Source organism: Poecilia latipinna, unplaced genomic scaffold, assembly GCF_001443285.1.
Source record: "Poecilia latipinna isolate Pla-1442-1.1 unplaced genomic scaffold, P_latipinna-1.0 Scaffold1073, whole genome shotgun sequence".
Taxonomy (NCBI): Eukaryota; Metazoa; Chordata; class Actinopteri; order Cyprinodontiformes; family Poeciliidae; genus Poecilia; species Poecilia latipinna.
The window spans coordinates 69,791-87,942 of record NW_015113689.1 but is presented as its reverse complement, the minus strand read 5'-3'; the positions used below and the strand labels follow the sequence as shown (position 1 = coordinate 87,942).

The 18,152-nt window shown below is 39.5% G+C and overlaps 1 protein-coding gene across 6 annotated transcripts in view; it reads left to right on the top strand.

Moving 5' to 3' along the window:
* The first annotated feature begins 1,451 nt into the window (after positions 1–1,451).
* Positions 1,452–18,152, top strand: part of hhat (hedgehog acyltransferase) — a 22,752-nt gene continuing 6,051 nt past the window's right edge. The window contains exons 1-11 of one of the 6 annotated variants that reach the window (XM_015051906.1): positions 1,452–1,800; positions 2,764–2,900; positions 2,986–3,050; positions 3,545–3,658; positions 3,746–3,940; positions 4,611–4,823; positions 5,856–6,033; positions 7,187–7,379; positions 9,992–10,027; positions 15,564–15,765; positions 16,184–16,328. In XM_015051906.1, the coding sequence (XP_014907392.1) occupies positions 2,792–2,900; positions 2,986–3,050; positions 3,545–3,658; positions 3,746–3,940; positions 4,611–4,823; positions 5,856–6,033; positions 7,187–7,379; positions 9,992–10,027; positions 15,564–15,765; positions 16,184–16,328 (1,450 nt within the window). In that variant the 5' untranslated portion in view covers positions 1,452–1,800; positions 2,764–2,791. Of the gene's footprint in view, positions 1,801–2,763; positions 2,901–2,985; positions 3,051–3,544; positions 3,659–3,745; positions 3,941–4,610; positions 4,824–5,855; positions 6,034–7,186; positions 7,380–9,991; positions 10,028–10,844; positions 11,099–15,563; positions 15,766–16,183; positions 16,329–18,152 lie in introns of those variants that run through there. The other 5 variants (XM_015051907.1, XM_015051909.1, XM_015051908.1 and 2 more) reach the window with 5 other exon arrangements.

Here is an 18,152-nt window from a genome sequence, read left to right as displayed (position 1 = left end):
ACGAGTTTCTCAGATCTCCGTGCGGCCGCGCACATTAAGTCTAAGTAGACAACGCATTTGATATGGTTTGATGCATCATGTAACCGGAATAATAATACTAAAAATAATAATAAAATAATATAACATCAGCGTGATGCGTGACTCCGAGGAGAGCGTTAAAGCTCCTCACCGGGCTGAACCTGCATGATCAGGTTAGCGCTGCTCGTTATCTACAAACGCTCCGGCCAACCGGGACCAGACATGAACTTTACAGGGAAGACAGACACAGAGCCACACGCTGGGCAGCGTGTTGAGATGTAAACACCGCATATAATTGTTCGTTCACAAAGATAAATCATTCTCACCGCTCCACAACGCGTCTCTGAATTCGCTACAAGTTATTCCTGCGGTTCACATTGAGCTGCGCAACCGGAGCTAACGCGGCGGGTTTTAAACTCTTACCTAGAGTTCTCCAAAGGATCATAATTCTGCACAGTAAGTTGATGTAAATATCCATACAGGTCAGCCTGTGTTCAGTTTGACTGAAAGGAGGCGCGCGCGATCCCGCTGAGGTAAAGCAGCGGCAGCGCGCGAGGCAAAGCGCAGAGGCGCCAGCTGTGTGATTGGTCCGCGCGCTGTCGGGTTTAAATGCATAAACTATAAACCTATTATAAACCTATCATTTAGGATAAATCTGCTCTGCTAGTGAAATGCTAAGAGCAAAAGAGACGCTTGCAGCCTGGCTTAAAAACAAACAAACAAACAAAAAAAAAGAAAAACGATTTTTAAATTTATTTTTTATTTTTTATTTTTTCCTAGAAACATAAACGAGCAACGCTTAGCCTGGCGGCGGGGCTAGTAAAGCATGACGGGCCGCCAGGCTTATGATACACTGTGGGAAACACTATGTATGGCAAGATGGGTAATAACAAAACTCCTTGTAAGAGAAATGTAGGAAACATCTATTAAATGAAATCCATATGCCAATCAGTTGGAAATGAGACATGTTCTTGCTAAAAGAGCTTTGGAGAAGGAAATAACAGCTCATCCCACTGGAAAAGGGGAGGGCAAATCAATGATTAAGAACAAAGAAATGTAAACAAGACAATATGCAATGGAGGTAAGAAAAGAAGAAAACTAACGGCAAACATTTACAAAGAACATATTTATGGAGAAAGGAAACACTGGGGAAGATGTAACAACAAGATTGAGAGTTGGTCATAAATAGCTACTTAAATTAATGTTTAGTGTAATGGAAAAATACAACAACAACGAATGAGGAAAAAAGTAAATAAAATACAGAATGGAGTCTAAAAGGAATTTTAGAAACAGAAGGGGATAAAGAGGAATCAGGATTATAAATAGAAAATTCTTATTTTTACATAATGTCAAATGAACACATCAATTAGTAGTTGCAGGCCATGAGATTGTACAGCAGGGGGCGGTGTGCCTCTGTGAAGTTGATTACAATCCGACAATAAGAAAAAAAGAAGAACGCGCGCTGCTGCTCAGAGTTGATGTTGTGGAACCACTTTAAAACAGAGCAGTCTACATTTTATCAGTGTCCAGCAGTAGTTAATACGGTAACTTCATAACTCAGTCTGCCTGCAGCTCACGGAGTGAACAGCTAAATTAGTTTATGGAGACTTCCGGGTTCAGTTAGCAATGCGAAAACAACGCAAATTGTCATACAAACATTCAGGTTTATCACAAATATTTTTCACAACATAAAATAACAGCAAAATACCCCGAACCAAACCTCCCAGTTCGGAATGCTGGAGATATTAAAGCCTTTGTGGAAGATTTTTTAAAAGATTTACGGTAAGTAGGACGCTTTTACATTAAGCATTCTGCTAGTTTAACTGGTTAAATTATCTAGTAGTGTAAAACATCTAGATTTATCTAGATGAACACTAGATAAATGAACTAAATTAAAAATGTTTAGTTCTTTTAAAATCCTTTTCATATTTGAAAAGGATGTATTATTATTCATAAAGGAATTTTTAGTGTTTTAGTTTTTTTTACAACTCATATTCACAAATAGTCACAATTCAAAAATCTTTGTAGACTGAAGTTGATACTTTAATTCTGTATTTATTTCTAGATTTGTTCTAAAGATACAGAAAGCAAGTTTACGAACACCAGTTAATATATAAAAAAAATAATTTGTCATTTTGATTACAAAATTCGTATTTTTCTTCAATATTTTAATGAATAATTAGGTTTTAGCTTCTAAAACGACATGCAAGACATGTACTGCTCATTTCACTCAGAAAGTTATTCGCAATGCTTTACAGTAAAATAATCAGAAGTTAATAAATCACATTAAAGACAAAAGAGCATCAAATGAAAAACTGAAAGATGCATTTTTAAATGAATAAAAATGGGCTGCTAAAATAATTTTGACATTGAGGAAACTATCTTAAAAAGCAATGTTTTCAGTTTTGATTTAAAGGAACCAGCAGGTTCTGCACATCCTTGGTTTTTAGGGAGTTTGAGGAGCAAAGAAACTAAATGCTGCTTTTACCGGTTTGGTTCTGATCCAGACAGCTTTCTGAACTGTGCAGGAAGGCAATGGTCAGGTTAAGTCTACATGGATTAAACCTGACCAGGCGTTCTGAGATGTTTTTGAGCTTAAAACAATTATTGCTTCAAAAACTACTAAACTGAGCCTATCCTCTAGCCTATTAGGTTAACCCTCACTGAACTGGCAGTTGCTGTGTTGTAAAGAAATATTTTGGATAAATCGCACTAAATCTGTGCATCTGACTCCCTCCATTTCAGAGGCGTTACAGCAGAGTGACGTTGCCCGATGCCATCCCGGCTGTCACCGCTGCCGTGGCCTGAGATTTTTGTGTACTGGCTGCTCTCTTTTGGCTCTCATTTGTACTCTTTTTACCAGCTGCACAAGTTCTCCAAAGGTGAAGTAGACAGCAACTATTACACTGGATTCATTGAAATAAGAATAAGAAAAATGTCACTGCTCTCTTTTGATTTGTACCTCAGAGCATGAAGCTGGTTTACAGAGAGAGTTCCAGTTGGAAAATGGCCTTTTTAATGGCTTCAAAAGGGTAAGTTAAGATGTGAGATTTTAAAACACCACTACTCCATGCAGAGTGCTTGATTCGAAGGGGTTGTGAAAAAGAATACTTCTTAATTAGATTTATTTTTCTGTCTTTAATCACAAACCTTAATTTGATCTCATAGACAAACACAAGGTAGCACATAATTTGTAAAGCGCATTGAAAAGATTAGTTTCATTTTCTTTACTAATTACAATCTAAGTTGCTTGGCAATGTATTCTGACCATCCGTATCAGTAGATTACTTTGCAAAGCCATTTTCTCTGCAGTTACAAAACAAAATGCTTTGAAGAGACTGTAACAAAGGAAAATATAAAGCGTTCAAGAGACATGAATGCTGTTAAAATCCTCAATATTAAATATCTGGTTATAATTTTAAATAATAAAACACAAGTCCCTCTCTGTATTAGTCCAGTTATACAAGACCTGTGTGAGAGAGGCTTATGTTTGATGAAGTTGATCTTCTTCTTTTTTTTAATAAAGGACCCGTCTGACTTTGAGTGGAGTTTCTGGACTGAGTGGGCCAAAAAGTCTTTACTGTGGACTCTAGTCGGTCATGGCGTGTTATCAAGATTGGCGGCCATTTTTCACCCCAGGGTGAGGTGGTCTTACGGTACACTTAAAGCAAATAGAGTATGCTGAAACATAGCTGTATTTTTAATTTTTAATTTTTTGTCTTGACAGCTTAAGGTGCTTGCGCTCTTTGTGTTTGACTTCTTGGCAGCCAGCAGCTTGCTGGGCTTTAAGGGTGTGGGGGTTCTGCTGCTACAGCTGTCTGTTGCCTTCTCAGTGGCCCAGCTACGAAAACCTCCTCTGGCGTGGATCGTGAACCTTCTGCTGCTTTCCACAATTCACATTCAGCCACTGCAACACATCCAGGTGAGCTGTGTGAGCCACACTGTAGCTTTTTCCTAATGTTTGAGGCATTTTGATTGTATTTATACCACACATAACCTCAAGATGATTACAGTTAGCATGATTTTAGCTGAGTGGAAGTGTAGATAAAAACAAAAATGCACGCCAGTTACCTAATCAGAAGCTAAAACATTTAGTGAATCTTTTTTAATAAAATTTTACCTGGTACAGCAGATCCACGTTTTTGATTTTCACTGAGAGTTATACCCTCAAAGACCACAAGAGGGCAGAATATACTAAGAAGATGTTGAGCCATTAAGACTTTTCTCTTTGGTTTTGTTGGATTTCTTTGGCGCACCCTTCCTCACTCTGAGCCTTATTGCAGTCTGAATTGATTGAATTCAACAACTTATGATATTTTACGGCTGGAAACACATCTAATAAAAATATCTGAACTAGCAAGCCATGCTACAGTGAAAACATTTATGATTTAATTATGTAAACAATGGTTTAGTACTGAAGTTAAGCAAAGCCACACAGATCTAAAGAAACTCCTCGGTTAAGAATAGATTTGTAAAGAGATGCCCTAACTTTTAAACTTCTCCTTTTGAGAAGCGTATACAATAAATGTACTGTAAGACTTTTCATCACAATGTGAATTGTGAATGTGAATGTGAACCGTTGTGTCACTCAGAGAGGCTGGTACAGCACAGAGGAGGAGTACTACCTGCTACTTTTCAGTGTTGCCGTCTGTGGCCTGCGATTCATCAGCTTCAGCCTGGAGCACTGCTGGAGCCCTTTAGAGTGCGGTCGAGTCGCGCAGCTCTTCTGGCTGTTTTCATACACCTTCTATCATCCTTTCTTCTACAATGGACCCATTATCACTTTCAAAGCCTACGCTGAGCAGGTGAGGGTAAAATTGCCTCGTCTGGTGTTGCAATACAGGCTCGGGGTTCTGGTTTTAAAAACACTAAAACAAATTTTGGTTGCAGTTGAGCCATTTCTCATCTCTTTATGTCACGCACCTTTTGCAATCTCTAAACGTAGTCTTTATAAATACATTTTGCTTAGATACAATATGCTGCAAAATCATTTCATCATATCTTTTGAGCTTTTTCTACATTTCGTCACATTACAACCACACACTCAGTGCATTTTATTGGGATTTTGTTCCTGACCTACGGGTGGACGACACTGACGTAGGATTTTATTGTGATATTTTGTGGTACCGTTTTGAAAAAGATTAAAATGATGATTAACTATAAAGGTTTTCTTTAGGAACCTGTATGACTGTAACTGCATGGTACAGCATTCATTTTACTCCATCCACTCACTTGTATGAGAAATTCTTCACGATCAATGATTCAATAAATACCCAGCAATACAACAAAACCAATAAATAAAAATGAACTTAGTTGAGCTGGGAGATCAATACATATATACAATGTTCTGCAAAATCATTTACATGAATTTCTTTCATGTTGTGCCACATTACAGCCACATTCTTGAATGAATTTTGTGAATCAGTCAATCAATCAAGTTTATTTGTATAGCACATTTAAGCAACAAGGTATTTTAAGAGCTTTACATCATAAAACACTTTTTAAGAAATCCCATCTTGCAGTCAGCAATTTTGAAACTAGTATTAAATGTTGCATTTTGTAGAATCATTAAGACATCAATAGAAATATGTTCACCTGTTGGTCAATGTGATTGACCAACACACAAAGTGCATAATTGTGAAGAATATGTAAAAGGATCTGTGTGCACTCCTCTGTACTCTGACACCACTCAATAAAAAACAACAGTTCAACCAAACGGTTGATGAACATGCCGAAATATATATTAAAAAAAAAAGACGTTCCATTCCACTGAAAACCCCAACATGTGTCTCATATGTTTAACCTTCAGTATGTGCTTCCTGTCTCTCTGCTGCCAGATGCGGAAGCCGGCCGACGAGAACAGCGGGCAGGAATCTGTCTTTGGCTACGTGCTGGTCAGATCAGCCCGGGTCATTCTGTGGTGGGTCCTGGCAGAATACATGATCCACGTCATGTACATGCACTCCATCCACTCCAATGAGACCTACATAGAAATGCTTCCTCCCTGGGCTTTGGGTAAGCCTCTCCACTCAGAGCCTGTTGTGTTTCATCGCAGCAAAAAAACGAGGCGTTATATCCAACACTTTCCTCCCACAGAAGACATATGTCGAACAAAATATAGAGATTATATCTACAGAAGCTTCTGGACCAGACTGCTATCACACATTGGCTAATTATCTGTGATTCATGGTTTTATTAATCTGATGTGGGCGACTTTGCTTTGGCAGTCAGTCATCAGCTCTTTCATTCAGACATTTTTATTTTTGCTTGGGCTGAAACGATTAATCATGACGAATCGTTTTATTGAAATAATCGTCAACTAGTTTAGCCGTCGATTCATTGGAGTATACAGACTCAAAAAGAGCCATTTGCAAAAAGAAAAACACCCTAACATGTGGATAGGGCTTCCACATGATTCCAGTAATTAAGGCAAAGCTCTACAAAAATATACACATTTTGCATTAAGATTAAAAAAAAAAACAACACCTTTTTCTGTAAATATATTCTACTCAAAACTTCTTAGTTTTAGCTTCACGCAGTTCAAATTCTGTAAAAAGAATCCTATTGAGCGCCTTTCCCCATACAGTTATTGATTGGTTAATCTAAAATTATAATCGACAGATGCTGTATTGATGTTAAGTCAAGTGGAAAGGCCTGAGCTTTTCACATGTAGATGTTAAAAGTATTTTTTTTAGCTGCAGATGCATCTTTTATTACAAATGATCAAGCATACACTAAAGGAATGCCGTGTTATTGCAGTTTAGACAACAAAATGTTTATTTGTTATCTTAAAAAGGGATGACATTATTTGTTTATTTTTATCTTTTAATGCATTTCTAATTTTGTCTAAAAAATCCGTAAGTGAAAAATCTGCAGAATCTGCCAAGTTTTTCATCCGATTAATCAATAAACCGTCAGGTTAATTGACAGAATAATCGTTAACTAAAATAAAGGTTCTTGCTTTCAATTATCTTTTTCTTCCTAGTTGTCAAAACCAAGAAGTTAATTGTAAATGTTAGATACACTTATTCGTAATCAATAATTTAGCAGCCGTTTAATCACAGCAGTGAATCACGTTCAACCAAGTTAAAGTGCTGCTATTAATCTCCTGCTGTTGCTCCTCTGTTGCATTCTCTAAGTGGATGACTATTCATTGTTGTCTCTGTAGAACTTGAAGTGATTTCAGCTCCGTGTCTCCTGTCTGCCTCAGGGGGTCTGGCCCTGGCTCTCGTCCAGTTCTTCTACGTGAAGTATCTGGTGCTGTTCGGGCTTCCGTCCATGCTCGCCACTTTGGACGGCCTGGTCCCGCCGAAGCTCCCGCGCTGCGTCAGCATCATGCACAGCTTCACGGGGATGTGGAGGTGAGAGCGCTCGTTGTGACGTGAGTAACGAGGGTATCTAAGTGTTAGAGGCCAGACTAAAACCCGGGACCTTTGAGGAGGGGAAAAAAAAGGGAACTCTGATGTAAAATGTCTTTTAAGTGCAACTCTCCGCGTTAGGAGTCAGGTCCAGACTGGCCTGAGAAAATTGTCTCATCTTGAGTCATTACCTGGAAAGAGGACAAAGGGTCATCCTCGCATCAGCAGCAGTGTGTCTCTGTGTGTGCTTCACACTATAACGGTTTCTTTACAGGGACCGATTCTCTGAATTTATTATTTATTTTTTTTTCAAACTAAAAACAAAATAACACCAGCATTGGTCAAACTACAAAGTCTTTAATTTTTAAAGAGGGAATTTAAAAAACACATTCATATTTTGCCTTTTAAACATCATTAGCATTTACCTAAGCATTATTGTAAGATGGAGAAGACATTGGAAACAGTGTGAACTTGATTTTCATAACTCTCTGGTTATACTGAAATGGAATTGGCACATCAATACATTTCAGATCTAAAAAAAAGTCCTGCAATTCTGTATGGATTTCAGTGTTTAGTTTGAAGGTAGCATGATAGTACTGCTAAGCTCCATTTTGTGAGGCTGTTTTTTTGCCAGTGGCTTCCAGATGCAATGCACCAAGTGGGTGAAACATTGATGGAGGTCTACCTCAAAATTCGTTCAACTGTACTTCACATCGTCCAAAGTAGACGGTTGAAACTTGGTTGCAAGTCGATGTTCCAACAAGAAAATGACTAAAATCTTCAAAAACGGTGTTGGAAAGCCGTTACGTGAATACTACAGGAAAAATATATGGATTCTGATTGAAAACCAGAAAAACAACCAGTTTAAACTTTCTCTGCCAATTCTGCCACAAAGAGCAGTCATTTATCCAGCAGGAGTTAATGGCAGAAGCTTAGCCAGAGATTAGTAGTGGTGTGTTTATTTATAAATGTATAAATGTGAGTCTTCAGCAACTGAACGTTAAGCCACAACACTTACCAGAAAAATACCACCTAATATTTTTATTTGTTCTTGCTGCAGAACAGATCATCCCTGTTTTATGCTGAAGGGGTCACAATTGCTCAAGTTAATTGAGAGGCAACAAGTGGTGCCTCTTACACGTACATTATTCTGCATACACAAAGACTGAAGACAACTAGATATGAAGGAAACATTATAGAGGATTCTGTTGTGTTATGAAAATGTTGTTTTGTGACATGACATTATTTGTGTTTAGCATCTAATCACTGAAGATTTAACCACTTGAGACTGGCTTATGCCTGTTAATGTGATTTCAATGTTTATTATTTGGTTCAGCTTATCTAAGGATCTGCTCATCTTGCAGGATTCTGTTGTTAAATTCAACCTGTTTGAGTGTAAGTTGGCTGAATAAATAAATAAATAAATAAAGCTTCCTGTAATCCCCTATAAAGCTCCCCTATAAAGCTGACAATTGTACTTCTCTCCAAATGCAGCTAAATTTAGACCTGGTTTTATTTATCAGAAAGCTTCAAAATGTAGCAGCTCAACTTGAGTTTTACCCAACGGCCACTTGCTTACTGCAATAAGTCCAGTCGGCCTTTAGGTTTGCTCACGTTTCAGATGCATTGTTGCTCCTGAATGTAATTAACCATGAGTAATGCTTCCTTAACTGTGAGCTCATAAAGTGGAGACAGGATGCGTTTGGCTTTGCATGATAAAATGTCCTCTCTGCAGCAGTCAGAGCCGATGTGCTGACGCTGATGCACTCCAATCCGGCTCTTATGTGCTGAGCTGGTCGATGCTGGCGACATTGATAGAATGCATAAAGCTGTCGGCCGACACCATCGAAAAACCAGTTTCAGTTTAGAGACGCTGTCGGATCTAATCGTTGTTATGACAAAACGTCGACTCACAACCACTCGACACCCAACAGTCTGGTTACAGCACAAGGTTCACGCCGTTGGAAGCCCAGCGTTCAGGTGTTTCTAACTTTGTGTTTTTTTAATTTTTACTTACTAGAGTGTCCACGCATCCTTAAATCATCTTAAATTCGTTTGTCTAAAATTAAGGCCTTAAAACTACTTAATAAAAGAAAATATGTTAACTACAGGACTTAAATTTTGTCGAGGTAGAGTTATTTAATGTAGTTTTTTTTTTTACCCTAAAACTTTTTCTGTCAGGCAAAGTTTTGGGTTACACGCAAATATTTTCATTGCATTCAATGACTTGAGGTGGTTGAGGTGGCTAGAAACTAGCTGCTAATATTCCCCTGCTAGCTAGCTAGCAGAGTGTCTATCCTGGATAAATGCAAATTTATCTCCAGTTGGCTGATGCCACTTCTGCTTCCAATCCATACAAGTCTTGGTGTAAAAAAAAAACAACAAAAAAAACTCAAGCTTGGCACTGTGGGGGTTCAGGCTGTAGAGAGCCATATGCAGTGTGAGAAGCACCAAGCCGGGTTCACAGTTTTTGCTATGCTTGATTGTAATGCAGCAAATTCCCCCTACCATTCTATAGTGTTTTTTTGGTTTTAAATTTCATTCCAGGCGAAATTAACAAAAAGTCCTAAAAAGACTTAAATTCGACTTGCTGATCCATTTGTTTTCTCGCTCAGGCACTTTGACGAGGGGCTGTATCGATGGCTCATCAGGTAAGAGACTCGTCATCAGCGCTGGACTGACTAATTCACATGTTAATGCTCACTAAAGATGTGAGGCGCCGTCTATATCAAAATATCTCTGTCTGCTTTTATTGCTTTATGATCGCCAGCAGTTTTGCCTGGTGCTCATTACTCACTGCGCTCTAAAGAGCGTATTTCCTGTGGGACACTGAGCTTGGCAGCGGAACAACCTTTTGAAAAAGCGTGCCTTTCGCATGCTGCCGTGCTCACGTGTTTCACTACGACAGAGCCGGATGCTGTGTTTCCACGCGCGCTTGCTTTCTTGTGTTCATGTGGCGGTGAGCGTTTCTACTGTCGCCTCTCTGCTCCCGCACCGTGAAGAGAGGCTGCCTTGTTTAATATGTGCATGTAATTGGAGGAGTTTGTAGATTTCTCACTTTCACTTTGGACAACAGACATTATTACTCGCTTTTTCTTTTAATGATGCACACTCGGCTGGGTGCAGCCTGCTGGGAGTTGATGGTCTGCTTGTTAGGCGCACATTTCTGCGTTACAGCGACTCCACCGCTGCACGGTTGTCAGAACACGCAAAAAAAAAAGAAAAAAGCCTGCAAAAGTGGTGTTTATTATTTGCAATTTTTTTCCTCTTTAGACTGTTTGACACATACACTAAGATCTGTTTATCACGTTGTTACAGCCTAACAAACTTATTAGAGTAGCTCTAATTCATCCCCTCAAAGTCCCTTCCATTTTAATTGCAAAAATACGTGTTTCCATTTTAAGCAGAGCCCACTGGAAATGGGTTTTCTCCTGCTTAATAGCATCGCGCGCAATTATCCTTCTGTAGATGCGAGATGATACCCGTGACACAATACCTCCACGGTTCCTCTTCTGAAGACGTTTTAATGCAGCTCCGAAAAAATTCTGCCGATGTCGTCTGAAGAGGGCTGGATGAGCGTGTAGGTGTTAAATGACGAGCTCCACATGAGTCACTGGCACCTCGTCTCCCTGGGCAGCTAAGTGCCTCATTCTTTGCCATTGCATTATGCTTTTCAGGCCTCTGTGCCACCAGGTATCAAGTATAGTTGAAAAAAAAAGAAAGCTCCTCAGGAGTTATTACATTTACAACAGAGGACGGACATTTGATCCTGCAAATAATATATTTTTTTGTAAATATTTGTATTGTACTGTAGGTTAAGAGGTCAACTGTTAGAAGTTGAGCAAAAAATAATAATAAATCACAAATGGTTATTTGTGATTTTTTTTTCTTCACTTTACCTGTTTCTAAACCGAGTATGTCATCTGAGAATCCGTTTAAACAGCTCTAGAGTTTTTTTAGGCTCCTTTTACTTTGCCATATATGAACAAAAGCCATCATAAAGGACTTGAAATGCAGAAACTTTTCAGAACAAAATATAAACAAAAATGGTTATAATTCACTGCATTTGTTGGTAACAAATGGTACAGTAGAAATATCATATTGTCTTTTCCTGGGTGTTTATGTGACAAGTTGTTAGTTGATTAGTACAAAAGACGTCAAAATTCCTGCAAACTTCCTCATTTAAAGGGACGGCATTATGTATTTTCCAGGCATGTAGTGCCATTTTAAAGCACAATCAAGTGACTGTGTTGCCTTCAGTTGTTGTAAAAATGCGGCACATATCAAACATGACTTAATAGAAATTTGACGCCTTAAAATTGGGTCTCTGTCTCTTTAAGAAGCTCCTTTTCTTTCTGATTCTTCGTCTTCAGCAGTGCTTCTCATTATGCCGTTTACAGCCGTTCTCAGGAGCATTGCACTAAGTAGTTTATATGGTGAGCTCAGCAGATGTTTGCTAATTGTCGCACTCCAGGTGAGGGAATAACATTTTAATATGTTGAAAGGCTTAAAAAAGTACATTTTTACAGAATATCGCCCCTTTAAAACAAAACAAAAAAAAATCAAATACAATACATATAATAAAGCTGTGCAGGTCAATGACAATCCCTAAAAGTCATAGAAAGACACCGATTAACTTGCATAAAAATCTAACCTCCTTTCTTTTCTGGGTTACATCAAAACAAACCGTCCCCTCTAGTTTGCGAGAGCCAAGCGGTGTCACCTCCTCTCAGGGCCTGCGGATCTGTCAGTCAGCCGAGGCTGTGGTCTCCTTAAAGAGTACATGGAGAAGCAGACATTTGTGGGTCAGGTTTTTCTGCCCCATTGCCCCATAATATTTCACAGTTCACCAGCTGGGAAATATTGGCCTCGCAGCATGAACCTCATTTCTAATAAAACGCCAAGAAGCACACCGAAAACAAACTAATACAAATCTAAACGGTACTAGATAAAGACATTATATGATATTTATGAGAATGATTATTCAACATGGAAAAAGTTGTTAAAAGGCTAAATAGGTAATAGCTAATATGAATTTGAAATTGAACTTTGTTGCTGAAACCAATAAACATGGGAAATAAAAACTAACGTGACCCACCATACCATACCGACTGCTGAAACTTCAGTTTCTTTTTAGTGTTTATACCAGCATTTACTAATGTGAACTGAAGCCTCTTATTCTGAATGCCTCTGATCTTCTGCTATCTTCTATTAATAATCTGATACTTCTTATTCTGAATTTCCCCACGGTTGGTCTAAAAAAGGATATTTCTATTATTAATGAAGCGTCGACTGTTTTAACGGCAAATCCTCCGAGTGCAGCCGCACATCACTGGTCTGGTTCTCTTCTTCCTCTGTGTTTAGTCTGATGATATTCGCCGAGGCTGTAGTCCAGAGCAACGGTGACATGTTCTAGTGCAGCACACCACTTTACCTGCGACCGGACAATATAAATACTATTCGTGTCTTGTTTAAAACGAGGTCAGGCCTGGTTTAAGCATGCGCTGACATTTCTCTGGGTAGCCTTGTGAAGCCAGAGTTCCCCATTTTAAGGCTTGTAGAAACAGCAGAAGCAAGAAAAACACTTTTTCACAGAGCTGTATAGACAGCGACTCTAAACCAGACTGGGGTGCACACGAATGCTTTTAGTTATTTTATTACAGAGTCACTCAAATCCTGTTTTTCTTCTGGAGAGCAGATGGAAGGAAATTGTAGGATAGCCCTGAAAACATCTGCATACTAGAGACTTTTTCTTTTCTACAAAACTCTTATTATATTGCACACACTGTTTGTTGTTGAGCATGCTGGAAAACTTCCCTATGAAATTTGTTGTAATTTATTTTTGCGGTTGTTTAGAGTTAAAACCTGTCAGAAAAATGTTTTCCAGTGACGACAACAATTACAATCAACCCATACGTCTAGAGTTTTCCCTCTTCTTTTCTATCATTGCAGCAAAATATGCATCTTGTTTGACCACCAAGGACAGCGGGAGACCATCCAACTGGCCAAATATAAGAAGTCGACATGCATAGTGTTAATGCATGGCACAGAAAATACAAGTTCTGGCCAAATGTTTAATTCAAAGCAGCACTTTGCCATTTTATACATTGGGCAGTTCTAGTTATTTGGCACCCTGTGCTGCGGTGATGAGGATTTGGCAGCGCTTGCAGATAAAACACTGGGATATCTAGTCCTTTCATATTGAAGTGTTTTTTTTTTGTTTTGTTTTTTTGCGTTTTATCACTTTTCAGCTGCTCTTAAATTTCTCTGTGTGTTTTTGTCCGGTGGCAGAATGAATTTTGTTGACCTAATCCTCGTTTTGAACAATGAAAGTAACTGCTGCAGCGTCCGGCGGATTCAGGAAGTACCTGTCCCAGTTCTTGATCACCATTTTCATCGTCCTTTTTTCCTACCGACGCTGCAGCCATAATGACAAAGCACTCCTCCCATCTGATGGCTCTCTCCATAAAGCCTGACGGCACGTTATTTGAACCTCCTACATTAAGTGTATTGGTGTTACATAACGGTGATTAGTCGGGCGGTCCTGTATGTCTTAAAAATGATCATATTTGTAACTAACATCTGTTTACAGCGCCTTTCTGTCCAATTAAATCGGCAATGATGAGCCGACGCCGAGCGTGTTCAGGTATCCGGTGTTCTTGGGTCCTGACGCTCTCCATCTGTTTTTGCTCCGACTTTCATCCGGCAATATGGCCGAGCTGGCCACTCTATTTAGGGCTCAGAAAATGCTGGCTCATCTTTCACAAACATTGATTAGCCACAGGGAGGCTGAGATAATTAGTTTCCAGCGCGGGGGCACGCTGCGCACACACACACACACACACACACACACACACACACACAGCGAGATGTTTGTTGAGTGTGTCGCGCTCTTCAGGCTCTGGCAGTTCCTCGCGGACAGATGAGGTGCTCCCGGTATATGAAGCCGTTTGTCACCGATTGGTGTTGCATTATGCACATAAAGTGGGGCTATCCCGGGAGCACGGCGCTGCTATTTTTACACTGCATACAGTGCAGACTTATGCATGAATTATGCACTAAATTTTTAATGTTTGATAAAATACCACAACATAAATACTGCTTTTTCATCTAACCGCGTGTCTTGTTTATCACCGCTAAGGGCAAACTTACCCATGGAAGAAAGAAAAAAAAAAAAAAAACATTGGAAGAAAAACAATAGAACGGCAAATCTGTGTCAAGACTTCGGTGTGAAGCTCAGGTTTTCTATTTTTGGATTCATTAACACAGTCTGCTGTATTGTTAACGTCTTGGCAGGGATTTCTGTTCCCTGGAGTGCTTCTGTGCTTTCAGTGGACATTAGAGCCACATTTGACTGTATGAAATTAAAAGAAATCGTGAAAATGACACGATAGTTTCTGTGTCGGGGCTTCCTCACAGTTCGGCGCATCGTTCAGCCTGTTATTGTCAGCAGAGATTTCATCATTCCAGGTATAATAGCGGCATTTTTTTCTAACTCCTGGAATGTTTGGAAATTGAACAAATGCTTCAAAATGTTCAAAGTAAAATGAAACGATGATTTTCTCCAAAACAACCGAAAGTTGCAGAGCCGCCTCATTCTGCATCACTGGGAATCCATATTTACCGTAAAGTGCAGCTCATCTCCTTTTCTCTTTTATAAAACAGATGTGTCACTGGTAGTATTTTTTGCACTCCTAAAAATATAGAAACACACCATATTCACATGCATTATATATATTTATACCTATCCAAAAAGACTTTTTTTTCACAGACTCTATAATTGGTGTTTACAAGTGTCTGTGTGTGTATTCACAAGAGTAAGTAGACATTTCTGTAAACTCTTGAGATTTCTTACAATTAGCCAGCGGTCATTTTGTTTTTAAATGTTTTTTTTTCTGCTTCATCTGGCATTAATGTTAAGTCATTTTTCTGACGGCGAGAATAGAAAACTTCCCACAGTAATAACTTCCACACCGAAGATTATTGAAGTTACTGAAGCTTCGCTGACACTGATAAGAAAAATGTTGGTGTTTTTATTTCCTCACCGCCAGCGTATTTCTTGGTGCATGTCTAATTTTTATTCACATTTGTTGTCACATCTGTAACATTGTGAAACCCTTTAGTTTTCCTTTTTCTTCTTCTTCTTCTTCTTCTTCTTCTTCTTCTTCTTCTTCTTCTTCTTCCCAGATACATCTACGTGCCTCTGGGTGGTTCCCGCCACGGTCCTCTCTCCAAAGTGTTTTCCACTGGTGTCGCTTTTGCGTTCGTCTGCTTCTGGCACGGCGGCCAGGACTACCTGCGCTACTGGGCTCTGATGAACTGGGCCGGCGTTCTGGTGGAAAACGCCATCAGATCTCTCTTTGGCTCATCCCGCCTTCACTCCGTAGTCGTGAGTTTCCTAATCAAGGCGTTAAATTCCAGCCATGCAGCAGCAGCAACAGATCAAATTTCTCCACTTATTTTACAAGGGAGGAAATCATTAGCAACGTAAGTCGTGTTATTACATTTAATAAAGCAGACTGTTGTTCGGCTTTGCAAGAGCGCAGACAGCAGACAAACCCATTGGGCCTCGTCTAATTGGCACGACATCACTGTGAGCCGTTTGCATCCCATTAACGGGAATTTCTTTGCCGGCTTCCTTTGGGAGTCGGCTCATCCTCAAAATAGTCCTGAACTCTGATGGGGCGCCGTGTGAGCCTCCCAGTTTACAGTCACATGGATCATTTGTTTCAGCTTTTTGGGGGTCTCTCGCGGACTAACAACGAGAACGTCTCGTGGTCTGTCTTATTTATTTACTGATTTCCCAGGAGCAGAATTTCTCCTTGGCGACGCGAAGGCGCTGTGCCGCCCTTCTCTGCGCCTTCTCGACGGCCATGCTCATCCTGTCTAATCTGGTGTTCCTCGGGGGGACGCACGTGGGCAGAATCTTCTGGAAGCGCGTCTTCGTTCAGGGTAAATTGCACCTCCACAGACACTGCATGTTTTAATCCCACCGTGTTGTTGGGCTGTTTTTTAGATTATCAGTACAAATCTTTGCTTATGGGAGCCGGAGACGGCCCTGAGCTGAATTGAAATCATAAAACTATTTTGGCGTTCCGCTGCTTTTTGCTCAGCCTAATATTTATCCACACAGGTGCACAGAATAGCCTCCCGCTACTTTGAGCAAAGACCCGAAACTAACAATTAGAGTCGTGAACGTCAGGTGGGCACATCTGCTTCGTGGATGTGCCAGGGCCCATTTTGCTCCCTGCGGTTGTATTTGGTCCATTTGGTACCTAAAGCGAGATGGCAGGCCGTCCTGAAGCCTGTCCATTAATGATAAGCAGTCTAATGTGCACTCACTGCCGGGCTTGGGGGCCGGGGAAGGGATTCAGAGCTGAAAATTCAACCCTTCGCCTCAAGAAGTTTGCTTATTTTAAACCTTTCACGTGTTTAGGCTTTAGAAGACACTAAACCTATTAGTGACGTAATAAAGCCTCTCTAAATGTCTCTAAAAACTGTGTTTCTAGGTATAAATGTAATAATTTTAAATATGCTTATCAGTACTTCACACATTCCTTATACTGCATGTCAAACTCGAGGCCTGCGGGCCAAATCCAGCCCACCATAGCCATTTATGTGGCCCTCAAGACGCTGGAGGGCCACATAAGTAGAACAAGACAGCAGTTGTGTGCTTAAATGTTATTGGATCAGACAGACCAAATCAGTTTTTATGGGTCTAAATTATGTTGATGTGAAAAGATGTTCAGTATTATATTATTCTATAATAATATAATAATATATTATATTATTTGCAGTTTAACCGATGGTTTTTGTCAATACGTTTGGCGCTTTGCAGACATTTGTGGTCTTGATGGGACGCAAAATGAAAATATACTAATAATTATTAAGAAATGCAGCAATAGGAACCACAACTTAAATATGCACAATTTTTAAAACTTGATTAAAATAAAAAAAAAAAATTCTTGCTATTTTCCTTATTGTGAAAACCATTTTTTTTATGTCAGGATTCTTTCTAGTAAAGATCAGAGAAATATAGTTATGGTGTGACGAGGATTATAAACAGCTCTAAGAGCCTCCTCCTGACTCTGATTGGTTGTTTCTGTACCTTGAATTCAGTTGTTTATTTTTTTTTCATCTGATTAAAGTTTTGAATTAATACCCCAATAATGGCTAAGAAGAAAGAAATTGAGAAATCTGAAATGTTGACATGAAGAATCAGTAAGTCCCAGCTTGCATGCAGCCTCTGCTGACGTTTCACTTGTTATAATTTTCTCTCGCTTTGCATCGCCGCGCATGACTTCCACCTCGTGCTCCTTCTGCCATCGGATAAAAAAAAAAAATCCATAAAAACTTGCAGAGTAAGTGTGAGGACGCTTTGTCGCCACCATTTTGCAGACCTCAGATAAAGGTCATATTCCAGTCGCGAGATAAGTTGTGTTGTGACAGTAATAAATTGCTGGAGAGCTTATAGGGAACGGTGTCTTACCTTCTTGTTCCTGATCTGTTCTGAACTTCTGTAGAGTTAAAAAGTAAAATAAAATATAGTAAAACAAAACCACTCGTGTTTGGAAAATTTTTCTCTTGTGCATTATGCAGGTTATTGGAAATAAGTTCAGAATCCACTCAGGTGATTTAGGACTGGAGTAAACGTACCCGCCGCCTGCCGCGAGTTCGACATGTTCTCAAAAAAAAAAAAAAAAAAAAAAACGAAAAAACCTGCTTAGTAACCGTTTTTTTTTTTTTTTTTTCTTCCGCCCTTAATTTAAAAGAGCA